General features: G+C 38.3%; 1 protein-coding gene across 2 annotated transcripts in view; it reads left to right on the top strand.

Annotated features, from left to right (window-relative positions):
- RNF115 (ring finger protein 115) overlaps window positions 1-22,720 on the top strand; it is a 60,316-nt gene that overhangs the window by 1,905 nt on the left and 35,691 nt on the right. The window contains exons 1-3 of one of the 2 annotated variants that reach the window (XM_027090995.1): window positions 17,721-17,745; window positions 18,611-18,662; window positions 21,637-21,679. In XM_027090995.1, the coding sequence (XP_026946796.1) occupies window positions 17,736-17,745; window positions 18,611-18,662; window positions 21,637-21,679 (105 nt within the window). In that variant the 5' untranslated portion in view covers window positions 17,721-17,735. Of the gene's footprint in view, window positions 1-17,686; window positions 17,746-18,610; window positions 18,663-21,636; window positions 21,680-22,720 lie in introns of those variants that run through there. The other variant, XM_027090994.1, reaches the window with a different exon arrangement.

Here is a 22,720-nt window from a genome sequence, read left to right as displayed (position 1 = left end):
TGCCTGATTTGTAAATTGAGGCCTAACACTATTAAGTGCAACTGAATACTTCCTGCAGACATACCAGGTTCTCTCAGCTGAATGTCCTGGAGGTGATACTGAGGAGTATGTGGTTTCTGCCCTTAAGCACCTCACAGTTTTGTTGGAAAAAGTAACAGCTAAGGTGAATGAGGATGGATAATAATGTGGTTTAGAATTCAGAGAGGGGGAGACATGGTAGCATTGGTGATGTGAGGTCGGGGAAGACAGATGAGATGGGATTTAAATTGAGTTTTGAAGGATAGGTAGAGTTCAGACTGAGGAGACAGCATAGACTGAGGTAGAAAAGGAAGAGTGAGTTGAGGAAGAAGGGAGAAACATTTAGTAAATCAGTGTTGCTATGCATTTTTAGGAAAGGTGCAGTGAGGTTAGGAATATAGTTTTGATTTGTGGATGAGCCAGTGAGTTTCATGTTTCATGGCCATTTCTGTATCCTTAACCCTAGACTGTCATCTTGAAAATGTTGATTATAAGAATGACCAGGTTAATAAGTGGCTGATTCAGTACAAATCAATCTCTGCTACTGAAAAACCAATTCAGCACTGGTTAGTCAGTAATATTATCATATATATTGGACAACATTGAAGTTTTTTAAAAATAATTTTTTATATAAACTTGGGATTCTCTCACTGTAAGTACTCAGCATTCATTAGGCATGCATTGTTTCTTGAACTGGATCAGTGTTGTGGTAAACCTGAATGTCTTTCTGCAGATAGCCAGAATAAAGTTTTTCTTTGTCTGGGGTTAATTTACATCTCAAGAGGGTACTTTGGTGGTAGTTGGATCACAAGATCCATTACCCAGGAGTGTTGCTCTCTCTGAACACCAGAGGCTGGTATTGAGTTTTACATCAGCCTTTAGTGAGCTATTGCTAGGGAGGTTTCTTCACCCAGTCAGTGGGAGGAACTGCTTCAGAGCCATCTCATCTCTTGCCAATTTATTCACCACATAAAGTCATAATTTTGTTCATTGGGACTAGGTTGCAAGGTTTTACAATTCTTTATTTCTTTTCCCTTCCCCAATCTTTAGGTTATAGCACTTCATGATACATTTGGAAGTATACAGGCAATAGCAATAGCTTACTCAATGTTCATCCCTGAAACTACCCTTAGGTTTTTATTGTTTTTCTTGTCAGTCCTGCTACTCTGAAAGATTCACAGGCCCAGCTAACTTCAATGGCTGTTTTAAAAGTTTTTTTTTTGGTTATAACTTCTGAGAGAGATTGGAGTGTGTCTAATGCTATGTAGGTTAAGCCACATTTGGTTGAATTAATTTAATTTGATGAAATAACCTCCTTACTCCTAATCCTGATCTATCCATCTCAGCTTTGTGTGTTTTTGATTTGGATCCTCCCAGATAAGAAGACAAAAGTTTCTTTTAGAAATAAGATATTAAGAAATGAGGGGGAAATCATGAAGGGAATTTTAGAATGAAAATACATTCAGTGGTATTGTTATCATTAGGTTTCTAAAAAGCCTTTATTGTAGAAGTGAGTAATGATTTAGGAATTTATTTTTTAATTAACAGTGTTTTCCTATTTACAGTGGAAATGGTTTTAGTAAAATTTAGTGAATGTTAAACTTGGATTTTAAAATAAGAGATTTTGATTATATATATGGTCTGAAGCCCTAGTCTTTCAAGTTTATATATATAACTGGGTAAAATGCCATTGTATATTTTTTGGTCATCAGATGACAAAGGAAATACTTAAGTAACTTAAAGTTATTTTGAAAATACAGCAGAAGCTTCTACCTCACCTGACTATCCCATTGAGAGACAATGAAGCCAAGACTGATGGAGTTAACTATGTGACACTTAGGGATGACTGAGTAGTGCCACAGAGGGCTGTGTCATGGAATGTAAAGGTGTCATTCCATCTCCATACTACCTTCCCCCACTTTTAAATCAAGGTCAGGGAATATTACCTTATGAGATTAAATCCTGTAGCGTCATTAAGCAGGTGAGATAAATCATATGCAGAGTAAACTACTTTTGGTATTGATGAAACTAGGGTGATTCTTAAGTGTTTTATGGAGATCAGAGTATCCAAAGCCAGAGAAGAGACCAGTGTAATTAAGGACTGCAAGTGTATTGCTCACCTCTGAGGCTTTGTCTGAAGGAAGTAGCTGGCTTCTCTCCCTCTCACGTCTCCTTATTATATCACCTTTGATCTAATGAAATGTCATCCTTATCAATAAGTAATATTGGTTTGGTTCTTTACCAAGTGCTATACAAGTCATTGTCATTGTGCTGTGCTTGTAATGACTCTAATACAGGAAAACTTTCTAACCACCCCATAAGAGTAGGTAAAAAGTAGACTCCCTAAAGACTTTGTGATTCTTAAAACTCTAAGCTCACTGACCTTGCTTTTTAAAGTTGCATGATTCTTAGAAAGATCCTAGAACGGTGTCTAAGTAATGTTAGTAGTTTTGTTGAGCTGAGGAAACAAATTAGTGATTTGAGCTGGGTTTTAGAGGTTTTAATAATTAGATTTCTTTTTTTAAAATAAATTTATTTTATTTATTTATTTTTGGCTGCGTTGGGTCTTCATTGCTGCGCGCGGGCTTCCTCTAGTTGCGGTGAGCGAGGGCTACTCTTCGTTGCGGTGCATGGGCTTCTCATTGCGGTGGCTTCTCTTGTTGCAGAGCACAGGCTCTAGGGCACATGGGCTTCAGTAGTTGTGGCGCATGGGGTTAGTTTCTCCGTGGCCTGTGGGATCTTCCTGGACCAGGGCTTGAACTCATGTCCCCTGCATTGGCAGGCAGATTCTTAACCACTGCGCCACCAGGGAAGTCCCAATAATTAGATTTCTTAAATTCTGCTACTGGTGACTTCAGTTAAAAAGTGTGCTTGATTATCTAGCATCTTTCTGGTGCTATATAGCAATTGCTTATTAAAAGTCTCTTGAATGATAGTCTCTTGACCCCGTAGTTATATTTAAAAAGTAGTGGTGTTAGTGGTATGAGATCTTTATCTAAAAGGCTTCAGTGGAAGAAAATGCAGGTACTACCATGTGAAGTTTGAACATATAGTGTCAGTAAGTATGTTCCCTGCAAAGATCTAGAAATAAGAAATAGGTATTCTTACGGGTAGAATGCTAGTTCTGGTCTTGAAATTCTACTGATAAATAGACATGTATATCTTGGGTAAATCTGTGGGATTTTTTTCAGTATGAGGAAGAACAAGAATCTTTAAACTCACTGCAGATGAAATTCCTTATATTTTTTGGGGAAGTACCAGCTGATTGCTAACACTTTGTGTTTCTTTATGTTTACGTGGCTTTTTATGACCTTTGCTTACGTCCAGGGAGAGGATGCTAAGGTCTTTCAGACAGCCATCTTATTAGAAGAGGAAAAAAAAAAGTGGATTGTTTCTTATTCTCTGTAGTCAAATTAGAAGGGGTCTGAGAATAAGAAGCCTTTGGATACTGACTTATTTTTATGTCTCCACAGCTTAATATTGATAAATAAAGGAGATAATGTAGAGTAGTGGCTCTCAACGGGGGGCAGTTTTGCGTTTTAGGAGGAAATTTGGCAACATCTGTAGACATTTTCTACAACTGGGTTGTTGTCACTAATGGGGGAAGGGGAGGGTTGTTTCTGACATCTATTGGATAGAGGCCAAGGATGCTGCTAAACATGCTTCAATGGACAGGACAGCCCCCCACAACGAAGAATTATCGGGCCCAAAATGTCTAGAGCGCTGAGGTTCAGGAGCCCTGGGTATAGAAGGATAAAGGGATAGTCATTGGCTTCTCATGTCAGTCGTGCTTAAGGTTTTGTCCTGGGTTAGTTTTGATTTCGAATTTTGGGATCCTGTTGAGAATTTTCAGGAAGATAATTGAGACCATATAATTTTAGCCAAAGCCCTGATGGTTGGGATTGTTTAGAACAGGAGTTAAGTGGCTGCTATTCCATTATAGCAGTATCTCTTGGGGTCACTTTCTTTCCTTGTGGTTACTGAGACCAGAGGAATTGGATCACTCCTCTCAAGTTACACACTGTGGGGCAACTTCTAAAAGAAAAGTATCCAAATTTTTTGTCAGTTGGGAATTGAGGTGGTAACAGCACATGTAACTTAGTATGACATCTGGAAATTCCAGTTTGAAAACAAAGCAAAAAGCAGACAAGTCTAACTTAGTTTTTCTATAGCTCATCTTAGCATTAATCAAGTTTTACTTTCTGTGTTTCTTGCTCTTGAAAGTTTTCCTGAGCTTAGGAGATGTTGTGCTTAGACGTTGTTTCTTCAAACTCTTGGTCGAGTGGGTGAATTAAAGTTATCAATTCTTGTTCTAATACTAATTCTTCAAAGGGCTGGAGTTAAGTCATCTGACCCTCTCAGTTTATCTTAGTATATCCCACTGTAAAATACTACTGAGGTGGGGCTTCCCTGGTGGTGCGGTGGTTGAGAGTCCGCCTGCCGATGCAGGGGACGTGGGTTCGTGCCCCGGTCCGGGAGGATCCCGCATGCCGCGGAGCGGCTGGGCCCGTGAGCCATGGCCGCTGAGCCTGCGCGTCCGGAGCTTGTGCTCCGCAGCGGGAGAGGCCACGACAGTGAGAGGCCCAAGTACAGCTAAAAAAAAAAAAAAAAAAAAAAATACTACTGAGGTGTGCCTATTGAAAGCTTGAGTGGGTATTCGGAGAAATGGAGCTATGTAATCTTTGATTGAAAGGTTGTGTAGGAATGAGCAGTCCTTATTTGTAGAGAAATAAGGCCTTTACATAGGAGAAACATTTTAGGTAGTTCTTATAGTTTCACATAAAGAAGTTTAGGTTAGATTCTGAAGGATTTTTTTTTTTAATCTTTTAAGTTCAATTGTTAGCAGTTCAAGGTTCCTTAGAAGTCTCCAGATGCATATATAACAAATAGAAGTGGTGATTTTAAACTAGGCACACTTTTCTTGTATGTTAAATAGATTGCCCAGCTTCTTTTCCCAAAATAGGCCAGTTAGTTTTGTTTTCCTTGAAGAGCTGTTAAATTAGATAATCTCTCTCCTTGATGATTTCAACAGTGTCACAAGGAAGTTCTTAGTAGGCAATGTATCCTATATTCACCTCTTTGCCACTCACTTTCATGTTGTGCAGATTTGAATAGACTTAAACCTAGAGGACCGTCTTCCAATAAAGGTTTTATTGTGTTTACTTTTCAGCATGCTTAGAATTTACATTCTCAGAAGAAAGAAAAAATCCCATAGTTATGTGTCCTTTCTTTTCTTTTTCTGGATTGACTAAAACCTATAGGTATTCTACAGTGATGTTGATCTTCTAGCCCGATAGTTCTCATACTTGTCAGACCCAGTGCCCTCTTTTTATAATAAACATTTTGAAACACTACCTTTAATGAAATGAAATTCTTAGGTAATACAATTTCCTTACATATACATTTAAAAAATTCTCTAGATGTAAGGTAAAGGATAAATAAAAAGAAAGTAACTCATGACAAAATAATATGCATTTCAATGTGTAAATACTCAGAGAAGTCCATTATAGGAAGATATATATAATGTAGTAGATATTGGCACCAAACACAGGCATAACAGCTACCCAAGGAGATTAGCTATAAGGGTAATTATACCTTAAATAGCATGAGTGGTAAGCCACCAGAATGGTGAACAATTCTTGATAAAGGTACAAATAAAGTATAATTTTCTCTTGTTTTATTCAGTAGTTGTTTTTCTGGACATACAGTGCATGGTGTTTATATATAGAAAGAGTTGGTGTTTATATATATAATGGAGTTAGGTTCTAGGCTTTGGTAATTATAAAGATATTTTTTATCTACTTAACTATCCATAGGAAGTTTAAGAATAGAGACATTTCTTTGTGCTGGAGTTTCTTATGCTTATGGATTCTGCCCATTAAATTAAGTAGCATTTCTTAATTGCTGTGACAACACTTCAGTAGATGTCCAAAATGTCCCACAGATGATTGTATTATCCTCATTGAGAATGACTGCTAGTCACAGGAAAACATTTTCCTGTTTTATCACTCTTCTTTTCTCTTGCTTATTATTCACTACTTTAGTGTAGTACTTTTAACATATTGCAAGATTCAGTCTTTGTCATTTAGACTTGATTTACTTTTCCTTTAGACAATTTCTCCTATATGCCTTTAAATTTCTCATTTCCTCACCACTCTTGTCATCATTTTTCACTAACTTGTTGAATGGAACTTAGCTGCTTCTAGTGAATCTTCTGTAATTTAAGTGGTAGTCAGAGGTACTTTATTCTCAAATGAACTTATGAAGCTGTTGATTCCCTGATTTTATTTTATAGTACCAGTTATTAGGTTCTGATCTGTAATACAGTCACTGCTGAATGGTTAGAGGCATTCGTATTCCTAGTTAAGACAAGTTAGGTGGAGAAATGGAAATTTTGTACCTTAAGCCTGTTGGTTTGAAAAAAAAAATTACTGTTATTTTGATAGTTGACGTAGTGTGAAAACAAATTTATAATGGTACATTTACTTTTTGTTTAATAACATGTAAAAGGCAAATTCAGCAAATTAGCTTTCACTGCTCTTCTTAATTTGCATGTTTTAGATTAAAAAGTGTTTGGAAGTAATATGAACAAGTGAGAATAAGGAAAGTATTTAATTCCCTAAATTTTTCAACTTTGTTTTCCTGATCACTAAAATTATTGGTTTATTATTCTGTGCCAAGTGTAGGTGCTGATTCAGTTAGGGAGTCCTGTTTTAATAATATGCTACCATTCTGGTTCTTTGGGTTTTTAAAAATTTATTTATTTATTTTTATTTATTTTTATTTTTTGGCTGTGTTGGGTCTTCGTTTCTGTGCGAGGGCTTTCTCTAGTTGTGGCAAGCGGGGGCCACTCTTCATCATGGTGCGCGGGCCTCTCACTATGGCGGCCTCTCTTGTTGCTGAGCACAGGCTCCAGGCACGCAGGCTCAGTTGTTGTGGCTCACGGGCCTAGTTGCTCCGCGGCATGTGGGATCTTTCCAGACCAGGGCTCGAACCCATGTCCCCTGCATTGGCAGGCAGATTCTCAACCACTGCGCCACCAGGGAAGCCCCTGGTTCTTTGTTTTTGAAATGCAAAATTTTATTTGAGCCAAATTGAGGATTATAATCCTGGAACAGACTCTCAGAAAGCTGTGAGAACTGTTCCCTACTAGCATTCTGTTTTAACATACAATCAGTATTAGATGAGCAGATTCAGAGTTCCCAAGGTTTTTAATAAGGTCAGTAGTGTAACATACGTCTTTCTCATCTTGCAACACTAGTGTTGTAAAAGGGTTCCAGAAGTATGTCTGTTTCTAATCCTGAGTGTGAATTATTTCTCTGAACTCAAATCTTTAGTGATTGTTTCCCTGGCTGTTAATCAGGAAGAAAACCAGTTTACAAAAACAAACAAAAAAACCACCATTAGGCCACAGTTTTTTAGTGTTGTACAAAGATACCTATATAGATTAAATATTGTTTGGAGAGCTGTGATTCAGTTCCAGGCCAATAGAACTGCCTTTATTTATGGTCTCACTCCCTAAGAATAGTAACATTAACAACCATCATCATTTTGTTCCTTCATTCCAGGCTGTGATTGAACATTGACATTATCAGGGACTGCAAATAGGAATGTATAATCAACCAACCTTCTTTAGTTCATTGTGTAACAAGGCAGAAAATCAGGTCACGAGACAAAGTGTTACTTGATATAAGCTTGATCAGATGGACAAGAAGCCAAATTTTCTAAGAAAAAAAAAAGACTAAACTATAAGAATTATCAGAGAAAAAGTTAACACAACATAGCCAGAAAAGATTTAGTTACAGTGTTCTTTGCTTGCTTACACTAAAGGCAGCAAAAAGGAGAACAACTCAGGGGCATAGATATAAAATGGTAAATGATACTAAAAGGTTGCCCTTAGTTCTGTTGTGTACCATCATAGTTTGGAGGAAAATTTTGTCTTATGTTCAGTTTAGGCTGATAGAATCTTCTTACATAAGCTGACAGCATTCATTCAGCAAATATATTCTAAGCTCAAATTCCAAGCATTGTGCAGAAAGAAAAGCATGCTTGGTGGGGAAAGAAAAATAATCTGGGATTAAAAGTCACTGAAATCATGTACATAGTTTATGTTGTAATAATAAAATCACACTTAGGGAAGTAAAGGCACATAAAACAAACTTCTGTGAATATCCTAATCTTAAGTACTTATCCTCAAAAGAAGAATTGAATGAGTGAGACTTCTTGTTTTCCTGAAGGAGAGTTAGGGGAGACAAGTAAATGAGGACAGCATTTGTGTTCTAGTTTTACAGATGGAGAAACAGGTCTTCCCAAAGACCATGAACTGGTGGAACTGGGAATAGAACTCAGAAATTCTGTTACTGACCTGGGTCCTTGGACTCTTTAATCAATAGAAATTGATAAGAGGCCAGACGAGAAATTCAGGCAAGGCTTTATTGGGACTCCAGCATGAGGGAGTGAAAATAAGAAAACAGGTGCCCTTGCTCGCTTTCTGAGGTGGGGCCTAGCTGGTTCCTTAAATGAGGTGAGTGTAGGGGCGGGTTGGTCTGCCCACAGGTGGTGCCCTGTGTAGAGATCATGTGCTTTTTGTACCCAGCACCTCCAAAGAGTCAGTTGGTTTGTGGCCTTTTTGTATCTTACTGTTGATAATTGCCCCAACTGTGCCTCTGTGCAGTTATTTTTAGTTCCTTAGTTTGTCCAGGTGCAAGCACTCCAGTAAGGGGTTCCAGGTCACAGGTCCCAGCCTATCTCAGTTCTGTTATCTTTGTTTTGGGGCTTACTTGATGCTTTTGAAAAGGGAGGAAGTGCAACCTGGCTTGTAAAGGGATAATCATAGGGGATTATGGAAAAAGTCTCTAGAAAAAAGTAGTGTCTTTGATGTTAGAGATGTGAGTTGGCATGAAATTCATGGTGTGGTGGGTTCTAGCCTAGGTAGGAACTGTGATGTATTTCAAACAGTTTGTGTTCCTAATCCTTCTAGTTAGGAGTTTCTGAACAGTTTTGCCTTGTGATACTCAAAGAGAATATGAACAATAGAACATGACTGACTTAATATTGTGATCTTAGATTTTGACTCTGTCAAATGACACAGGAAATAGGCTTCTCTTTTAGATAAAATTAAAAAAATAGACTTTGATCGTGACTGTATAGAAAAGCAAAGCTGTGGAATTAGGAAATAAATAGTAAGCCTTTGTATTTCATATTCTGAATAAACATTGGATATAAATTTGTATAAAGTTCAAGGGTATGTAAATTTCACAGCATGGGACTTCATATAAATAAGTCCTGGCTTATAGGTCATTGTTCTACCAAGACCTCACATTTTGTTATAATTGATCCCTTGAAATATAAGAAGGAAAAGAAAATAATGCATTAAAACCACCCTTTCCCTTTTTCTCTTGTATTCCAAGTGCTTTGTGTCCTCCAGTACTGTTCTTCTAAGTCGGTAAGCATCAGGGCTAAGCTGTACTTAGGGAGTTGTCCCTGATTCAGACTATTAATGGTGAAAGATATTTCTTCCTGTGGGTATTTTTAGGTGAAATAGACAGTGGAACATCTGAAGTAGTTCATTCAAGTGTACCTGCTACTGAGTGTCCTCACTTAGGTTGTATATAGTAAACATTCAGACCCTAGAGGAAAGCAGCTTAGTTTAGTGGAAACAACTGGGTTCCTGTTTCCAGTGATTCTGGGTAAGTAACTTAGGGTTGTTATACTTCTCTTTTACAGATAGGATGATAGAAACGACCTAATGAAATTTTTTGATAAGACTTAGTGACTGTGGGGACTACATACATTGGCAGTATTTGGGGGGAGGGGTTGGTGTGAAGATTTGATATATTCATATTTAAGTAGAAGAGAGATATCCATAGTGCCAGACATATAATGGGCCCTTAATTCACTCTTATCCTTGGTTTTTCCCTCCCCCCCAACCTATATTATGCTTAAAATTTAAAACTCTGTTACCTCAACAGATGAATGGATAAAGAAGATGTGGCACATATATACAATGGAATATCACTCAGCCATAAAAAGAAACGAAATTGAGTTATTTGTAGTGAGGTGGATGGACCTAGAGACTGTCATACAGAGTGAAGTAAGTCAGAAAGAGAAAAACAATACCATATGCTAACACATATATATGGAATCTAAAAAAAAAAAAGGTTCTGAAGAACCTAGGGGCAGGACAGGAATAAAGATGCAGACGTAGAGAATGGACTTGAGGACACGGGGAGGGGGAAGGGTAAGCTGGGACGAAGTGAGAGAGTGGCATGGACATATATATACTACCAAATGTAAAATAGCTAGTGGGAAGCAGCCGCATAGCACAGGGAGATCAGCTGGGTGCTTTGTGTCCACCTAGAGGGGTGGGAGGGAGGAGATATGGGGATATATGTATATGTATAGCTGATTCACTTTGTTATACAGCAGAAACTAACACACCATTGTAAAGCAATTATAGTCCAATAAAGATATTAAAAAAAAACAAACAGAACTCTGTTATATGAATATATGAGGATGATCATAAGGCCAAGGCCTGGGTGTGGGAGGAGTGTAGAGTCAGAGAGAGACTGTTTGGTTCTGGTTTGATCTTCTTACAAATTCTCCTTAATTCATGGATGTTCACCCAAATTGAAGTTAATAGTACCTCTGAAGAAAAATTAGGAAAAATTGAAATGCCAAGTTAGCCATCTTTAGAAGTGATCCAAGAGATAAATACTTAAAATCCAATCTTAAAATCCAGTCCAGTCTGGTTGTAATCTCAGTGTAGGGCAGGACTAAATTGTGATTGTACGTAAGAAAATACAGCCAAGTAATTGTATTATATTCTAACAGGAGAAAGAATTTGTCTATTAGAAGAGGGTGTGGGAATTGTGGGTCAGCAGTGAAAGAATAGAAAAGGAGTCAGAGGCAAACATATGCTGTGTTCTTCTTGCCCAGAGGGAGAGGAAACCCAGATCATTGATTTTTGAGGATGTGGTTTATGTTCATAGTGGGAATGGATATATTAGGCTATCCTAGCATGATGACACAAGCTATATATCCAGTTGCCTACTGCTCTGATTCTCTGCTTATTTAGCAGGTGATTATAATCTGGAATAACTATAATAGCTATATTTATTAAATGTCTACTATCTAATGTGGCAGTCACTGAGTTAAGTATTTTGCAAACATCTTAAACTTTACAGTAATACAGCATCGAAGCAAGCGTCTCCATTTTACAGATGAGGAAATTGAGTCTCAGAAATGTAATGTGACTCTCCCAAGACTTCATATCTAATAGAGACCTGAGATTAGAATTCAGGTCTCTGATTCCAAAAATCTTTCCTCTATGCGTATGCCTCTTTCCTCTATTTAGGTGGATTTATTTATTGAGGAAGACTGTGCTGAATTGTAAAAGTAAATGGGCCACTTGATAACTCTTTTTCATTGAAATTAAGTGGGCATTCTGAGATGGCCTCTGAATTTGGTTTTATGCGACTCTTCCTCTAAGAGACAGATCTTCTCTAGGTGCTAAATTGTATTTCTGAGCTTGTAAGATTGAAGGTTTCAGACCCTGGATGGTATGTTCATCAGGGTACTGCTCCCCTGTAAGGGAAGGAGGGGGCTGAAAGGCTGCTGAACCTCCCAAGTCCTAGTTTGGCCTTGACATAAACGTTTCCATTCAATCCTCAGCAAATTATAGTTCCTGTTCCCTTCTCTAAAAGAATAGTTATTTTCAATCAGTGAAGTGTAATGAAAAGAATATGGAGTTTTGAATTCAAGAAAGACCAAGATTCAAAGCTCTTCTTCATCCTTTGGGCAATTTTCTGGTTTTCTGTTACTGCCTAAAAAATCACCCCAAAATTTAGTGGCTTAAAACAGTATTATCTTTCATGTTCCTCTGGATTTACAGAGTTCAGCTGGTCAGTTCTCACTTGAGATCTTTCATGCATTTGTAGTCATACAGAACCTGGAGAGGGAGCCATCTGAAGGCTCTATTGGGATGGACCTTCAAGATAGTTTTTCCCTTTTACAATCCAATCCTTCTCTGATGTCTTAGTGCTCCTTTACGCCAACAGAGTAGCCCAGACTTTTGTGGCTGCTCAGGGCTTTAAGAGTCAGGAAGCAGAAACTGTTAGGCAGTTAAGAGCATTGTCTGGAATTGACTCAGTATTCTACAGGTAAAGAAGTCACAGGGCCCTCCCGATTCAAAGAGGGTGGAGTGGAGGATTACATTGCAACAGCATGCGGGTTGGGAGATTTTGTTGGTGCCATCTTTGGAAAATCAAATCTGCCACAGACAACTTATTTCTTTCTTTCTTTTTTTTTTTTTTAATTTCTTTCTTTCTTACAACTTCATGTTCTTATTTGTGTAGTAGAAATAACAGTGTTTTCCTCACAGAGTGGTTAACAGGAATAGCACAATGTCAAGCACGTAGGTGTTTCATAAATCTAAGTACCCTTTCCCCTTAATTCTCTAACATAATAGATTATTTCTAATCTACTTTTACTTTACACAGTTTTTTTTTTTTTTGTGGTACGCGGGCCTCTCACTGTTGTGGCCTCTCCCATTGTGGAGCACAGGCTCCGGACGCGCAGGCTCAGCAGCCATGGCTCACGGGCCCAGCCGCTCTGTGGCACGTGGGATCTTCCTGGACTGGGGCACGAATGCGTGTCCCCTGCAACGGCAGGCGGACTCTCAACCACTGCGCCACCAGGGAAGCCCGGTTAACACTTTCTTGACCTGTGTTTCTCAGACTGATGTAACTTAAAACAAAAGAAACCTTTTTCATGGAAAATTTCTAACATATTAAAAGTAGAGAGAGGGACTTCCCTGGTGGCACAGTGGTTAAGAATCTGCCTGCCAGTGCAGGGGACACAGGTTCAAGCCCTGGTCCGGGAAGTTCCCACATGCCACGGAGCAACGAAGCTCATGTGCCACAACTACTGAGCCTGCGCTCTAGAGCCCGCGAGCCACAACTACTGAGCCCTCATGCCACAACTACTGAAGCCCATGCACCTAGAGCCCAGGCTCCGCAAAAAGAGAAGCCACCACAATGAGAAGCCTGCGCATCACAATGAAGAGTAGCCCCTGCTCCCCGAAACTAGAGAAAGCCCGTGCACAACAATGAAGACCCAACGCAGCCAAAAATAAATAAATAAATAAATTTATTTTTTTAAAAAAGTAGAATAGTATAAGAAGCCCACATGTACCCAGGTTCAGTAATTATCAACTCATGGCCAGTATTCTTCATTCACCTCCACCCTTACATAACATCCCATCTCCAGATTAGTTTGAAGCAGTTGCTGGAAATCGGGGGGAAATTAGTGTGATTTCAGAAGAAAATGGCGATAGTAAATACAGTGCTATCAGGCCTTTAAAAAGAAAATCTAGAAACTGGAACTATGGTATCTTCAGAATGTTATTTTTGGGTTTTTAGGCTTCCAAGAGAATGGTTTTCTCAGACCAGACCTTTGTTCTGAGATCAGACTACTGAAGTATGTAGGAGACAAATATGCATTTTTTACTTTGATAATTAGAGAATGACAGGCTTGTGAATTCTGAAAAGTTCTCCGTATTTCCTGTAATGTTGATTTTAGGAGGAATAGTTCATGGCTGAGAGGTTGGTTTGTTCTATAATAAGCTACTTTTATCAAGAATAATTCACAGGGGCTTCCCTGGTGGCGCAGTGTTTGGGAGTCCGCCTGCCGATGCAGGGGATACGGGATCGTGCCCGGGTCTGGGAAGATCCCACATGCCGCGGAGTGGCTGGGCCCGTGAGCCATGGCCGCTGAGCCTGCGCGTCCGGAGCCTGTGCTCCGCAACGGGAGGGACCACAGCAGTGAGAGGCCCGCGTACCAAAAAAAAAAAAAAAAAAAAAAAAAAAAAGAATAATTCACAGAGCATTTGGAAGGAATTTTGGTTCTCTTCCCTGTAATCAAAATAGAATTACCTAGAAAGGTTTGATTGTGCTAGTAAATGGAAGGAGTACCTAGTGGCAGGAAGAAGCCACTAGGTACTCCTGTAATTATAGTACTTCTGTAATTTGGTTTATGCCTCTGAAGTGTCCTGCTCTGTGAAGGAGCTATCTATGATGGCTGACAGCCTGATTCCTAGAACCATGACTGGGATCATGAAGAGAGGATTTGTACATTTCTCTACTCTAAATCAGTGTGATTCTTGCTTCAAGTCTTTTTTGTCTTCCCAATTGTAATATCTGTCTTTTGAAATTATTTTCTCTCTACCACGGCTCCGAACATTATTGGAAGTTTAGTATCAATGTTGACCACCCTTTAAGTCTAAAGACCTTCATACCTACTCCACGTTAGCCAGCTATCTTGGACTTTGTGATCATTCAGAACATTGCTACTTCTGAAATCTTAGGCTTCACTCCCATGAGCAGGCCACAACTTCTTAAGCTTCCAGCTCTTTACTTTACTTCCACTCCAACCGTCCTCTAATTGTATTAGATTCTGGTACTTTGACTCCTAGTTGTGAGGTGTGTGGCAAGTAATTTCATGTTTGTTTATTCAATAAATATTTATTGAACACCTTTCTGTCCTAGGGATATAATGGTAAACAAAACTGATCTGGACCCTGCCTTTATGAAACTTAAAACTTATTGAATGGTGACAGACATTAAAAAAGCATTAAACAAATATCTAATTACAAATTGTGATAAGTGCTATAAAGGAATGTAGTGGAATAACTGAGGACATGGAAAGGAGACGTGACCCATGAGCCCCCCTGCCCCCCCCCCCAGCAAACTGGGAGCTGGCGAATAAGCCAGAACTGCAAACAGTCCTGAATGCTTTGAGCCTCCCCCCGCCCCCCGGCAAACCGGGGGCCTGCGAATAAGCATTGAGTGCTTTGGGCACTGATCCATGAGATGTCCTCAGTATAATCAGAATGGTGGGAACACAAGGAAATGTCCTTGTGCTACTTCAGTATAATCAAAATAATGGTGGGAACCTTGTGCTGCTTTTGCGCTCAAGGACGAAGCACGGCATGTTTTCAAGAAAGCCCATTATTGCTTGTATAATCAATAGAAGCATATGTTGCTGCTTTGGCACTTCTGGAATGTTAAGAAAATAAGTCTTAAAATGTAAACATAGATAATGCTTTAATAAAAGCTACCACAGCAGGACAGACGGCGCTGTTTTGCCTGAGCGAGCGGCAGCCCTCTACTGCTGTGCTTTGGCACAATTCATCTCGTGTGATGAGCTTACTTTCGGCCCTGTCATAAGATAAACTACAACAAAGGAATGAACAGGGTGCTATAGGAGAAAATAATAAGAGGAAACCACTTTAGATTGGATGATGAAAGAGGGACTTTCTGACATGACCTTAAAATGGAGACCTAAAGAACTAGAAGTCCCTTGCCATGCAAAAAGTTAGGGGAAGAGTGTTTCAGTCGTAGGAGCAGAATGTATGAAAGCTTGAGGTAGGAATGAGCTTGATGTGTTAGAAGAACTGAAAGGAGGTCCTTGTAGCTGGAATTCACTGAGGGAGGGTAGCCTGAAATGAGGTTGGCAAGTTAAACAGAGACCAGCTGAATTAGGGCCTTGTAAGGCATGTTTAAGAGTTTGATTTTATTCTAAGTGTTTTTGGAAATAGTTGAAAGGTTTTAAGATGGGAAATGATATATGGTCCATTTTATGTTTTAAAAAGATCATTCTGACTTCTTCATGCAGAACAGATGGGAAAAGGCTAGAAGAGAAGCAGGACAACACTTAAGATTGAAGTTATTCATTGTCTAGAGCCAGTGTTGGCTTGGGTTAAGATAGTAAGGCAGTGGGGCAAGGAGTAGGTTTGAGAAATGTGTTCATGGTAGGAGTGCCAGGATTTGATGGTTGTCTGTGGAAGGTGAGAGGGAGGTGTTAGGAACGACTCCCAGTTTTCTGGTATGAACAAACTGATAATGCCGCCTCTTGAGAGAGAGAGAGAGAGTGTGTGTGTGTGTGTAAGAGAGAGAAAGAGCATGAGAGAAAATACGTATGAGGATAAATGAATCTGGAAATCAGAAGAGTGGCCTGGGTTAGAGAGAGACATTTGGGAGTTGTTCCACATATGGGATATTTATTTTTTTATTTTTATTTTTAATTTTTTTCATACAGGGGATTTTAAAGCAATGGGAATGAGTGAGAGAGGAAGAGAAAAGAAAGAGGAGGGCCTGGCACTGGGATGGTGACAAATCACATTTTGTAATTGATATTTTTTTCTTTTTAACTTTAGAATAGATTTAAGGTTAGCCTTCTAAAGTCAATCTCACTTCCTTTCAGATAAACTTTCTTAGTGGGAGAGAAAGGAATGTAGTTACTGCTGCCTGGGAGGGTGGGGGATGAAGGAGTAGAGGGAGGGGCTCAGGGATTCATATCGTCTCCAGATTATTTCATTTCTGGAGTAGTTCACAGTATGCCCATTATGAGTGTTTCTCGTCTTTCATGTGTATAGAGGAGAGAAAAGGTTGAGAGATTTCTAATCCACAGGGTAAAGTTCATGGTAATGTGAAGTTTTCCACAGTCTGGTTCCAGCCTGCCTATTCATACTCATCATACCATTCCCCTCCAACCTCCATGCATGCTGTATTCTGTTGTTACAGTTTTTAACCCATAATTTCCTTTTTTATTGAGCAAACAGAGTACTGTTTTAAGTCTCTGTTTCAGATAAAGCCTTCCCTGATTCCATCAGGCAGACTTCGGTATTTGTTTATATTCCCAGTGTGCACTGATTAAAGAAAGTCTTTTATTAAATTTTACTGTTTCTTGCATTGACTGTCTCCTCACCAAACTAATCTCCTTGACAGAAGGGATTGGTCTTTTTTCTTTATATCTCTTTTAAGAAAGCATTTGAATATTTGAGTTACCATTCTGACTGTCTTTGTTTGAGTAGGCAAATACAGCTTACATTTCCTTCTGATAAGACAGACTTTCAGGTTTAGAGAAATAGAGAGCAAGAAAATAGTTGAAAATGTCTTTCCCAGATCTATTTTAATAGGTAGTTAAAATATACTTTTTTAAAACTATGGTAAGGCAGTCTCTAAATTATATTCTTTCTTATCAGCCCCAAAGCTTGATATTTAAAAGAAATATTTACTTATTTAAAAGAAAGATTCATGGTAGTTAAGGAAATAGAAGCTGATCTAATGGGATTGTTCTGGTTATTTAAATGATCATTTCTATAGAATACCTGAGAACATTGTTTTATTTGGAACCACTGATAATCAAAAAGCAGATCAGAAATATTGTAAAACTTCACTGTAAATTCCTAGTCTACAAATTGATTTATTCTGTGATTCAGTTTATGTCTCCTGTATGTACATAGTAAAAAAAATACAGCAATTTCTGTACCCATGAATATTATAATCTTCTACTGCTCTGATATATGTAGTGGAACTTTTTCAGTAGATTTGAATAGAAAATTAGATAATGAATTCATTCCAGTTTAAAAAAAATAAAAAACTTTGACATTCTTGTTTTAGTTCTCAGTGGGAACTGCTTGTGAAGCCATTCTGTAGACATCTCATGGAATTCTTTATTTGCCAGAGTATAACAGAAAAAACTGTCCTGGGCGTCAGCAAGTACATACTACATTTCACAGCATCAGCTTGTGTACTGCATATTATTCTGAAACTATATGCTTAGCTTTCTGATGAACAACTTTTATTTGTCTTCCTTTCTTTTATAGGAATATATTTGTCCCAGATGTGAATCAGGCTTTATTGAAGAAATGACAGATGATTCCAGGTATTGTACAAGCTCATGAATAAATCAGGCATTCTGTTATCAAAATTATTTTTCTCAGCATCAACTGAATGAATAGAAGGGAATTTGTTTTATAACATACTCTATTGAGAGAGAGAGAAGAAAAGTGGCAGAGCGAAGGGGAAGAAAAATGGGAAAATTTGGAAAATGATGTGATAGTGGGTGTGATGAGATCTACTGTGGCATTCCTTGGAAACCTCTGTATCCATATCATAGTAAATCTGGTAAGTTTTCGTATATTTTCTAAGAGTTTGGGGATCTCTTGGATTATTGGTTGGTTTTTAGTGACCACTCTGTGTCCTGAAGGTAAATTTCTGTTATACCTCTTTGGTGGGCTGGTGAGTGACTTCTGACAAAGATATCTAGTAAGATAAACAGGCTGTTCTAGCCAGGGAAACTGAGTTGTTATTCTTGCGGAAGCCGTGGGTCCCTTGTCCTTACTAGGATTATTGCGGTCAAACTTATGCCATCTTGCCACTGTAATATCAGTTTGCTGGTAATGCTTGATATTGGCTCTTGTTGCTTTTACTAATGGTATAAAACCTATAAAAAGGGGACATTATTTCTGAAAGTGACAGTGTTAAGTATTCCTTCTTGGTCAATATGATTAAAACTATGAAAGCTTAACAAAAAGTAGAATAGTGTTGATAGGAGGGCCTTTTTGGGGTAAATGTAATAACACATTTGTTCTTTTTTGGCTATCTGGTTAAACATTGGTTGGACAACTGAAGAAATACTGACTGGGTAAAAAGAATCTGTAATCTGAAGCTTCTTTTAATCTTGGGATGACTTTGGGGCAGTAAAAAATAATGGCAGTAAATAATTCCTTTACTGTTGCTGTTGGCAGAATATAAAGTTGAAGGTCCCTTCCACAACCAGGAAAAACTACACATTTTACAGTATGTACAATTAGTTTAACTTTATTAATGATCAGTGATTATATATGTGTAAATGAACTGGAGCTTCTAAGGCAATATATGGCATGGGATCTAGTTTGGTACAAACACTTAAGTGTTGATATAATAATCTTGGTTTTAAATAACACAATACCAGTTCTAAATCTATAAAGATTAGCTTGATAGCAAAATTAGCAATTTTGCGTGGATGGCATGCTAACTTGGGATATCTTTTTATTTGTGCTATTATAATTGCATCTAATACTTATTTCAAGCAGGTATGCTCTGCATGCATTGAATGAAGAGCATATTGGTTGTTGGGGGGTGATTTTTTCAAAGTTTTTAAATACTAATCCTGCTTTCTTTAGCCCTGTATACAAAGTATAGTTATAAATGAGGTTTGTGAGTAACTGCAGGATGAATCTTTTCTAGCGGGGAACTATGAATTCTATGGCTCCTGCTCTCATTTGACTTAATTCTTTTCTTTGTGCCTTTGTAAGTCAAAGGTTGTCCTGTACAGGTGCTATTGGTACCAGATATTCAAATGCAAAGATTATGTCTTTTGAAATATCAGTGTTTTAAATAGTTGAAGAAATCTTTGTCTTAGAATCAGTCTTAGATGTAGCATGGTATTCCCTTCTATAAAGTTCATAAACATTTGCTTATTTGAATACTTAGCAATTACAGTAGTAAGTAGTGGATGGTAAAAATTAATGAGAGCAAGTCCTTATGTAAATACTGGATAATGGGTTCCATTTGCTATTAGACATTTCAGCTAGAGGGGCATCTTGTAGGTTTTCTTAAGCTTTGTAACATTTCTCAGAATGTTGTGCTTGTTATTATCCCTTCTCTATGATTAGCCTTATCATTCTTAAAATGCAAAGGAATTTTAAGGAAAGGGAATGCTGAGGGAGTTTCAGGGGGAGAAGAAGCCCAAAAGATAGAGTTGATAGCTTTAATTACCAAAGATGTTTGAATTCTTGAAACTGTATGGTAAAGTCAGGAAAGAGCCCTGGAAGCCTATCTAGGCTTGAGTAATAAAATGGATACATAGTGGTAGTTCAGTTATTTATTTAGCATAGATGTACTGGTACTTTTGGGCTTGTTCTACATTTGAAGTGTTTTTTACAAAAGATGTTTTAACTTCTGAAGCAAATACAGTTGTTAAATGGTTTCTAATTAGAGAATAAGGCCTGAGAATGATGACGTAGAGAATGGCATTAGCCTCGTTTTTTCACTTTTGGTTCCAGACTAACTGGAGTGTGTTTGTTTCTTCAATGAGCTGAGTGCAGTGCCTGGATTGGTATTGTAATTCTGAAAATGAAAATTATTTATAATAGTTTGTGGACTTTATTTCATTGAGGTGAGTGTGTGCATGCTTGTGTGCTAGTGTGTGTACTTTGGTGCACATGTGTGTGTCTCTTGAAGTAAAAGTGATATCCAGCAGATCTTGTGATACTTTCCATCCCGTTTCCGCCAAAGTGTGTTAGCCAGTTTCCTCTCTTCTTTGCAGATTTCGTGGGGACAGTGGGATCAAATATTTTTCCCCAGTCTTTGGGAATAGTTTTATACATGTGATATTAATTCAACAACTTTTACTTTCCAGTCATCAATATAGGATATGGTAAAGCAGGGTTTTCACAAGTGGTGAGTGCTCTGTATAATGGCTGATACATAATAAACACATATATTTGTGGTATTAATAAAATACAGCCTTTACCCTCTGAATTTATGTTTATGAAAGGAGGGGAACAAGTAGAAATGGATGAGGAAAATTCTAGATATTTTATTTTTTATTTTTTTTTGCGGTATGTGGGCCTCTTACTGCTGTGGCCTCTCCCATTGTGGAGCACAGGCTCCGGACACGCAGGCTCAGCGGCCATGGCTCACGGGCCCAGCTGCTCCGCGGCATGTGGGATCTTCCCGGACCGGGGCACGAATCCGTGTCCCCTGCATCAGCAGGCGGACTCTCAACCACTGTGCCACCAGGGAAGCCCTAGATATTTATAATAAAAGGTTGAATTTAGAATCAAAGTCAGTGCAGAGGGGTGTGGAGGAGTCTTGTTTGGTTGGTGAGTTTAGAAAAGACTTAATGGAGGATGGGCCCTGAAGGGTGGGTAGGATAATCATAGAATAGGATAAGCTATCAGAAGAAGAAAAAATATTTATTGAGCCCTTTTGTAAGGTGCTAAATATAGTATCAGACCCCTTGCATTACTACATTTAATCATTCCCAATAGTTTCAAATGTTGTTTTCATCTGGTGGTTAAATGGTTTTTTAATGAAATATTATTTTGAGAATCTTGTTTTATTTCTTAGCTTCTGAGAATAGATGTTTTTCTTCCTTTGCTCAGATTTGAGCTGCATTGCTGGCTGTGGATCCTTCTTCCTTCTCTGTGATAGTCTCTCTCCCCAATTTTTTTTAAAATTTATTTATCTTATTGATTTTTGGCTGGTTGGGTCTTCGTTGCTGTGTGCGGGCTTTCTGTAGTTGCAGCGAGCGGCGGCTACTCTTCGTTGTGGTGTGCGGGCTTCTCATTGCAGTGTCTTCTCTTGTTGCGGAGCATAGGCTCTAGGCGCGCAGGCTTCAGTAGTTGTGGCTCGCGGGCTCTAGAGTGCTGGCTCAGTAGTTGTGGCGCACGGGCTTAGTTGCTCTGCAGCATGTGGGATCTTCCTGGACCAGGGCTTAAACCTGTGTCCCCTGCATTGGCAGGCAGATTTTTAACTACTGCACCACCAGGGAAGCCCTCTCCCCAATTTTTCATTTGGCTTACCCTTGATTTTGTAGTTTGTTATAATATTTTTCATAGATTAATCCACATGCCAGTTCTTCATAATTTCCTTTGAGGGTGTCATGTTGGGATGAGTTATTTTTCCTTATTGGGATTTGCTCTCATTGTACCATTCTATATTTAGCTTCCAGGAGGGAAGCTTGTTCCTGGGAATAGAATCACTACTCATTGCTTTTTCTCTTCAGTTTTTTAGGTGGTGGCAGCAGCACATCAACACATTTTGCAGAGGTAAGTTTTCCGTTGGCTGTATGGATTCTTTAGATAGTGGGTGGGTGTTAAAACCATGACAGATTTTCACTTCCCAGTGCAGCAAAACATCAGAATGTATAAGAAAAATATGGGCAAGAGTAGTCTTAGAAAGATTTGTGTTCAATAGTTGGGGCTTTGGCATGTTACTTTTAGTAAACCTTTGATTAGGAGAGAGCTGTGCTATATTTGAAACCTGGTGGTGTTTTCAGTTCTGTTTTCTGCTTCTATATTGTGTATATGGTGTGAGAATAAAAAGCTTGTATTGTTTTTTAAATAACAGTGTTGCAGACTCTTAATGGTCTGACAGTCAAGTAAAGAACAGGCCAGGATGAGTTGTAATTGAAGTCACAATGAGGCACAGTCTATGATTTTACACAGAGGTACTGGTTTCTAGAGATTACCTTTAATGATTGTGGTAGTTTGTAATTGGAATTTCAGGGCTAGATTAAGGATAAGATATTTGCTTGCCTTCCAGGTCTCAAGATGGGACCTACAATTAATTTCCAGTTCTTTATATAATGCAGCATCCGTATTTTTTGGGAAAAATAATCTTAACTAGGATTTGAAAATAAGACATTAATCTGTATCCTTGAAGACCATTTTAAATTAAACGCAGTAATTTTCTTTTTCATTTAATCCATTGACTTAAAATCTGGTTTTTTTGGACCATTTTAACCATTTTTAAGTGTACAATTTAAGTGTACAATTTTAAGTGGCATTAAGTACTCTTTGTTTATTAGCATTTAGAGACTGTTACCTCACAAGGGACAGACCAGCTCTGCCTACAAAAAACACTGGTTTGCTTTTGCTCCTATTGCCGCACAGCTTGGTTAGCTCTAGAAAGCTAACAGATGCTAAAAGAAAAAAAACCCCTTAAATCCCATAATCAGAATTTCTTTGTGTTTCAGGATCATATTAGCCTTTTTTGGAGATAGTTCAAGTACCTGAAGAACTAGCAAAACTTTTTGGTAGTTATTTGTGTATAAATTAAAACTGTATTTGCAGTGTATTTGAAAACTG

This window comes from Aethalodelphis obliquidens, unplaced genomic scaffold (assembly GCF_003676395.1).
Source record: "Aethalodelphis obliquidens isolate GAN/ISIS:26980383/991018 unplaced genomic scaffold, ASM367639v1 scaffold70, whole genome shotgun sequence".
Classification (NCBI taxonomy): Eukaryota; Metazoa; Chordata; class Mammalia; order Artiodactyla; family Delphinidae; genus Aethalodelphis; species Aethalodelphis obliquidens.
The sequence above is the reverse complement of the archived record's forward strand: the minus strand, read 5'-3'. Positions and strand labels throughout refer to the sequence as shown.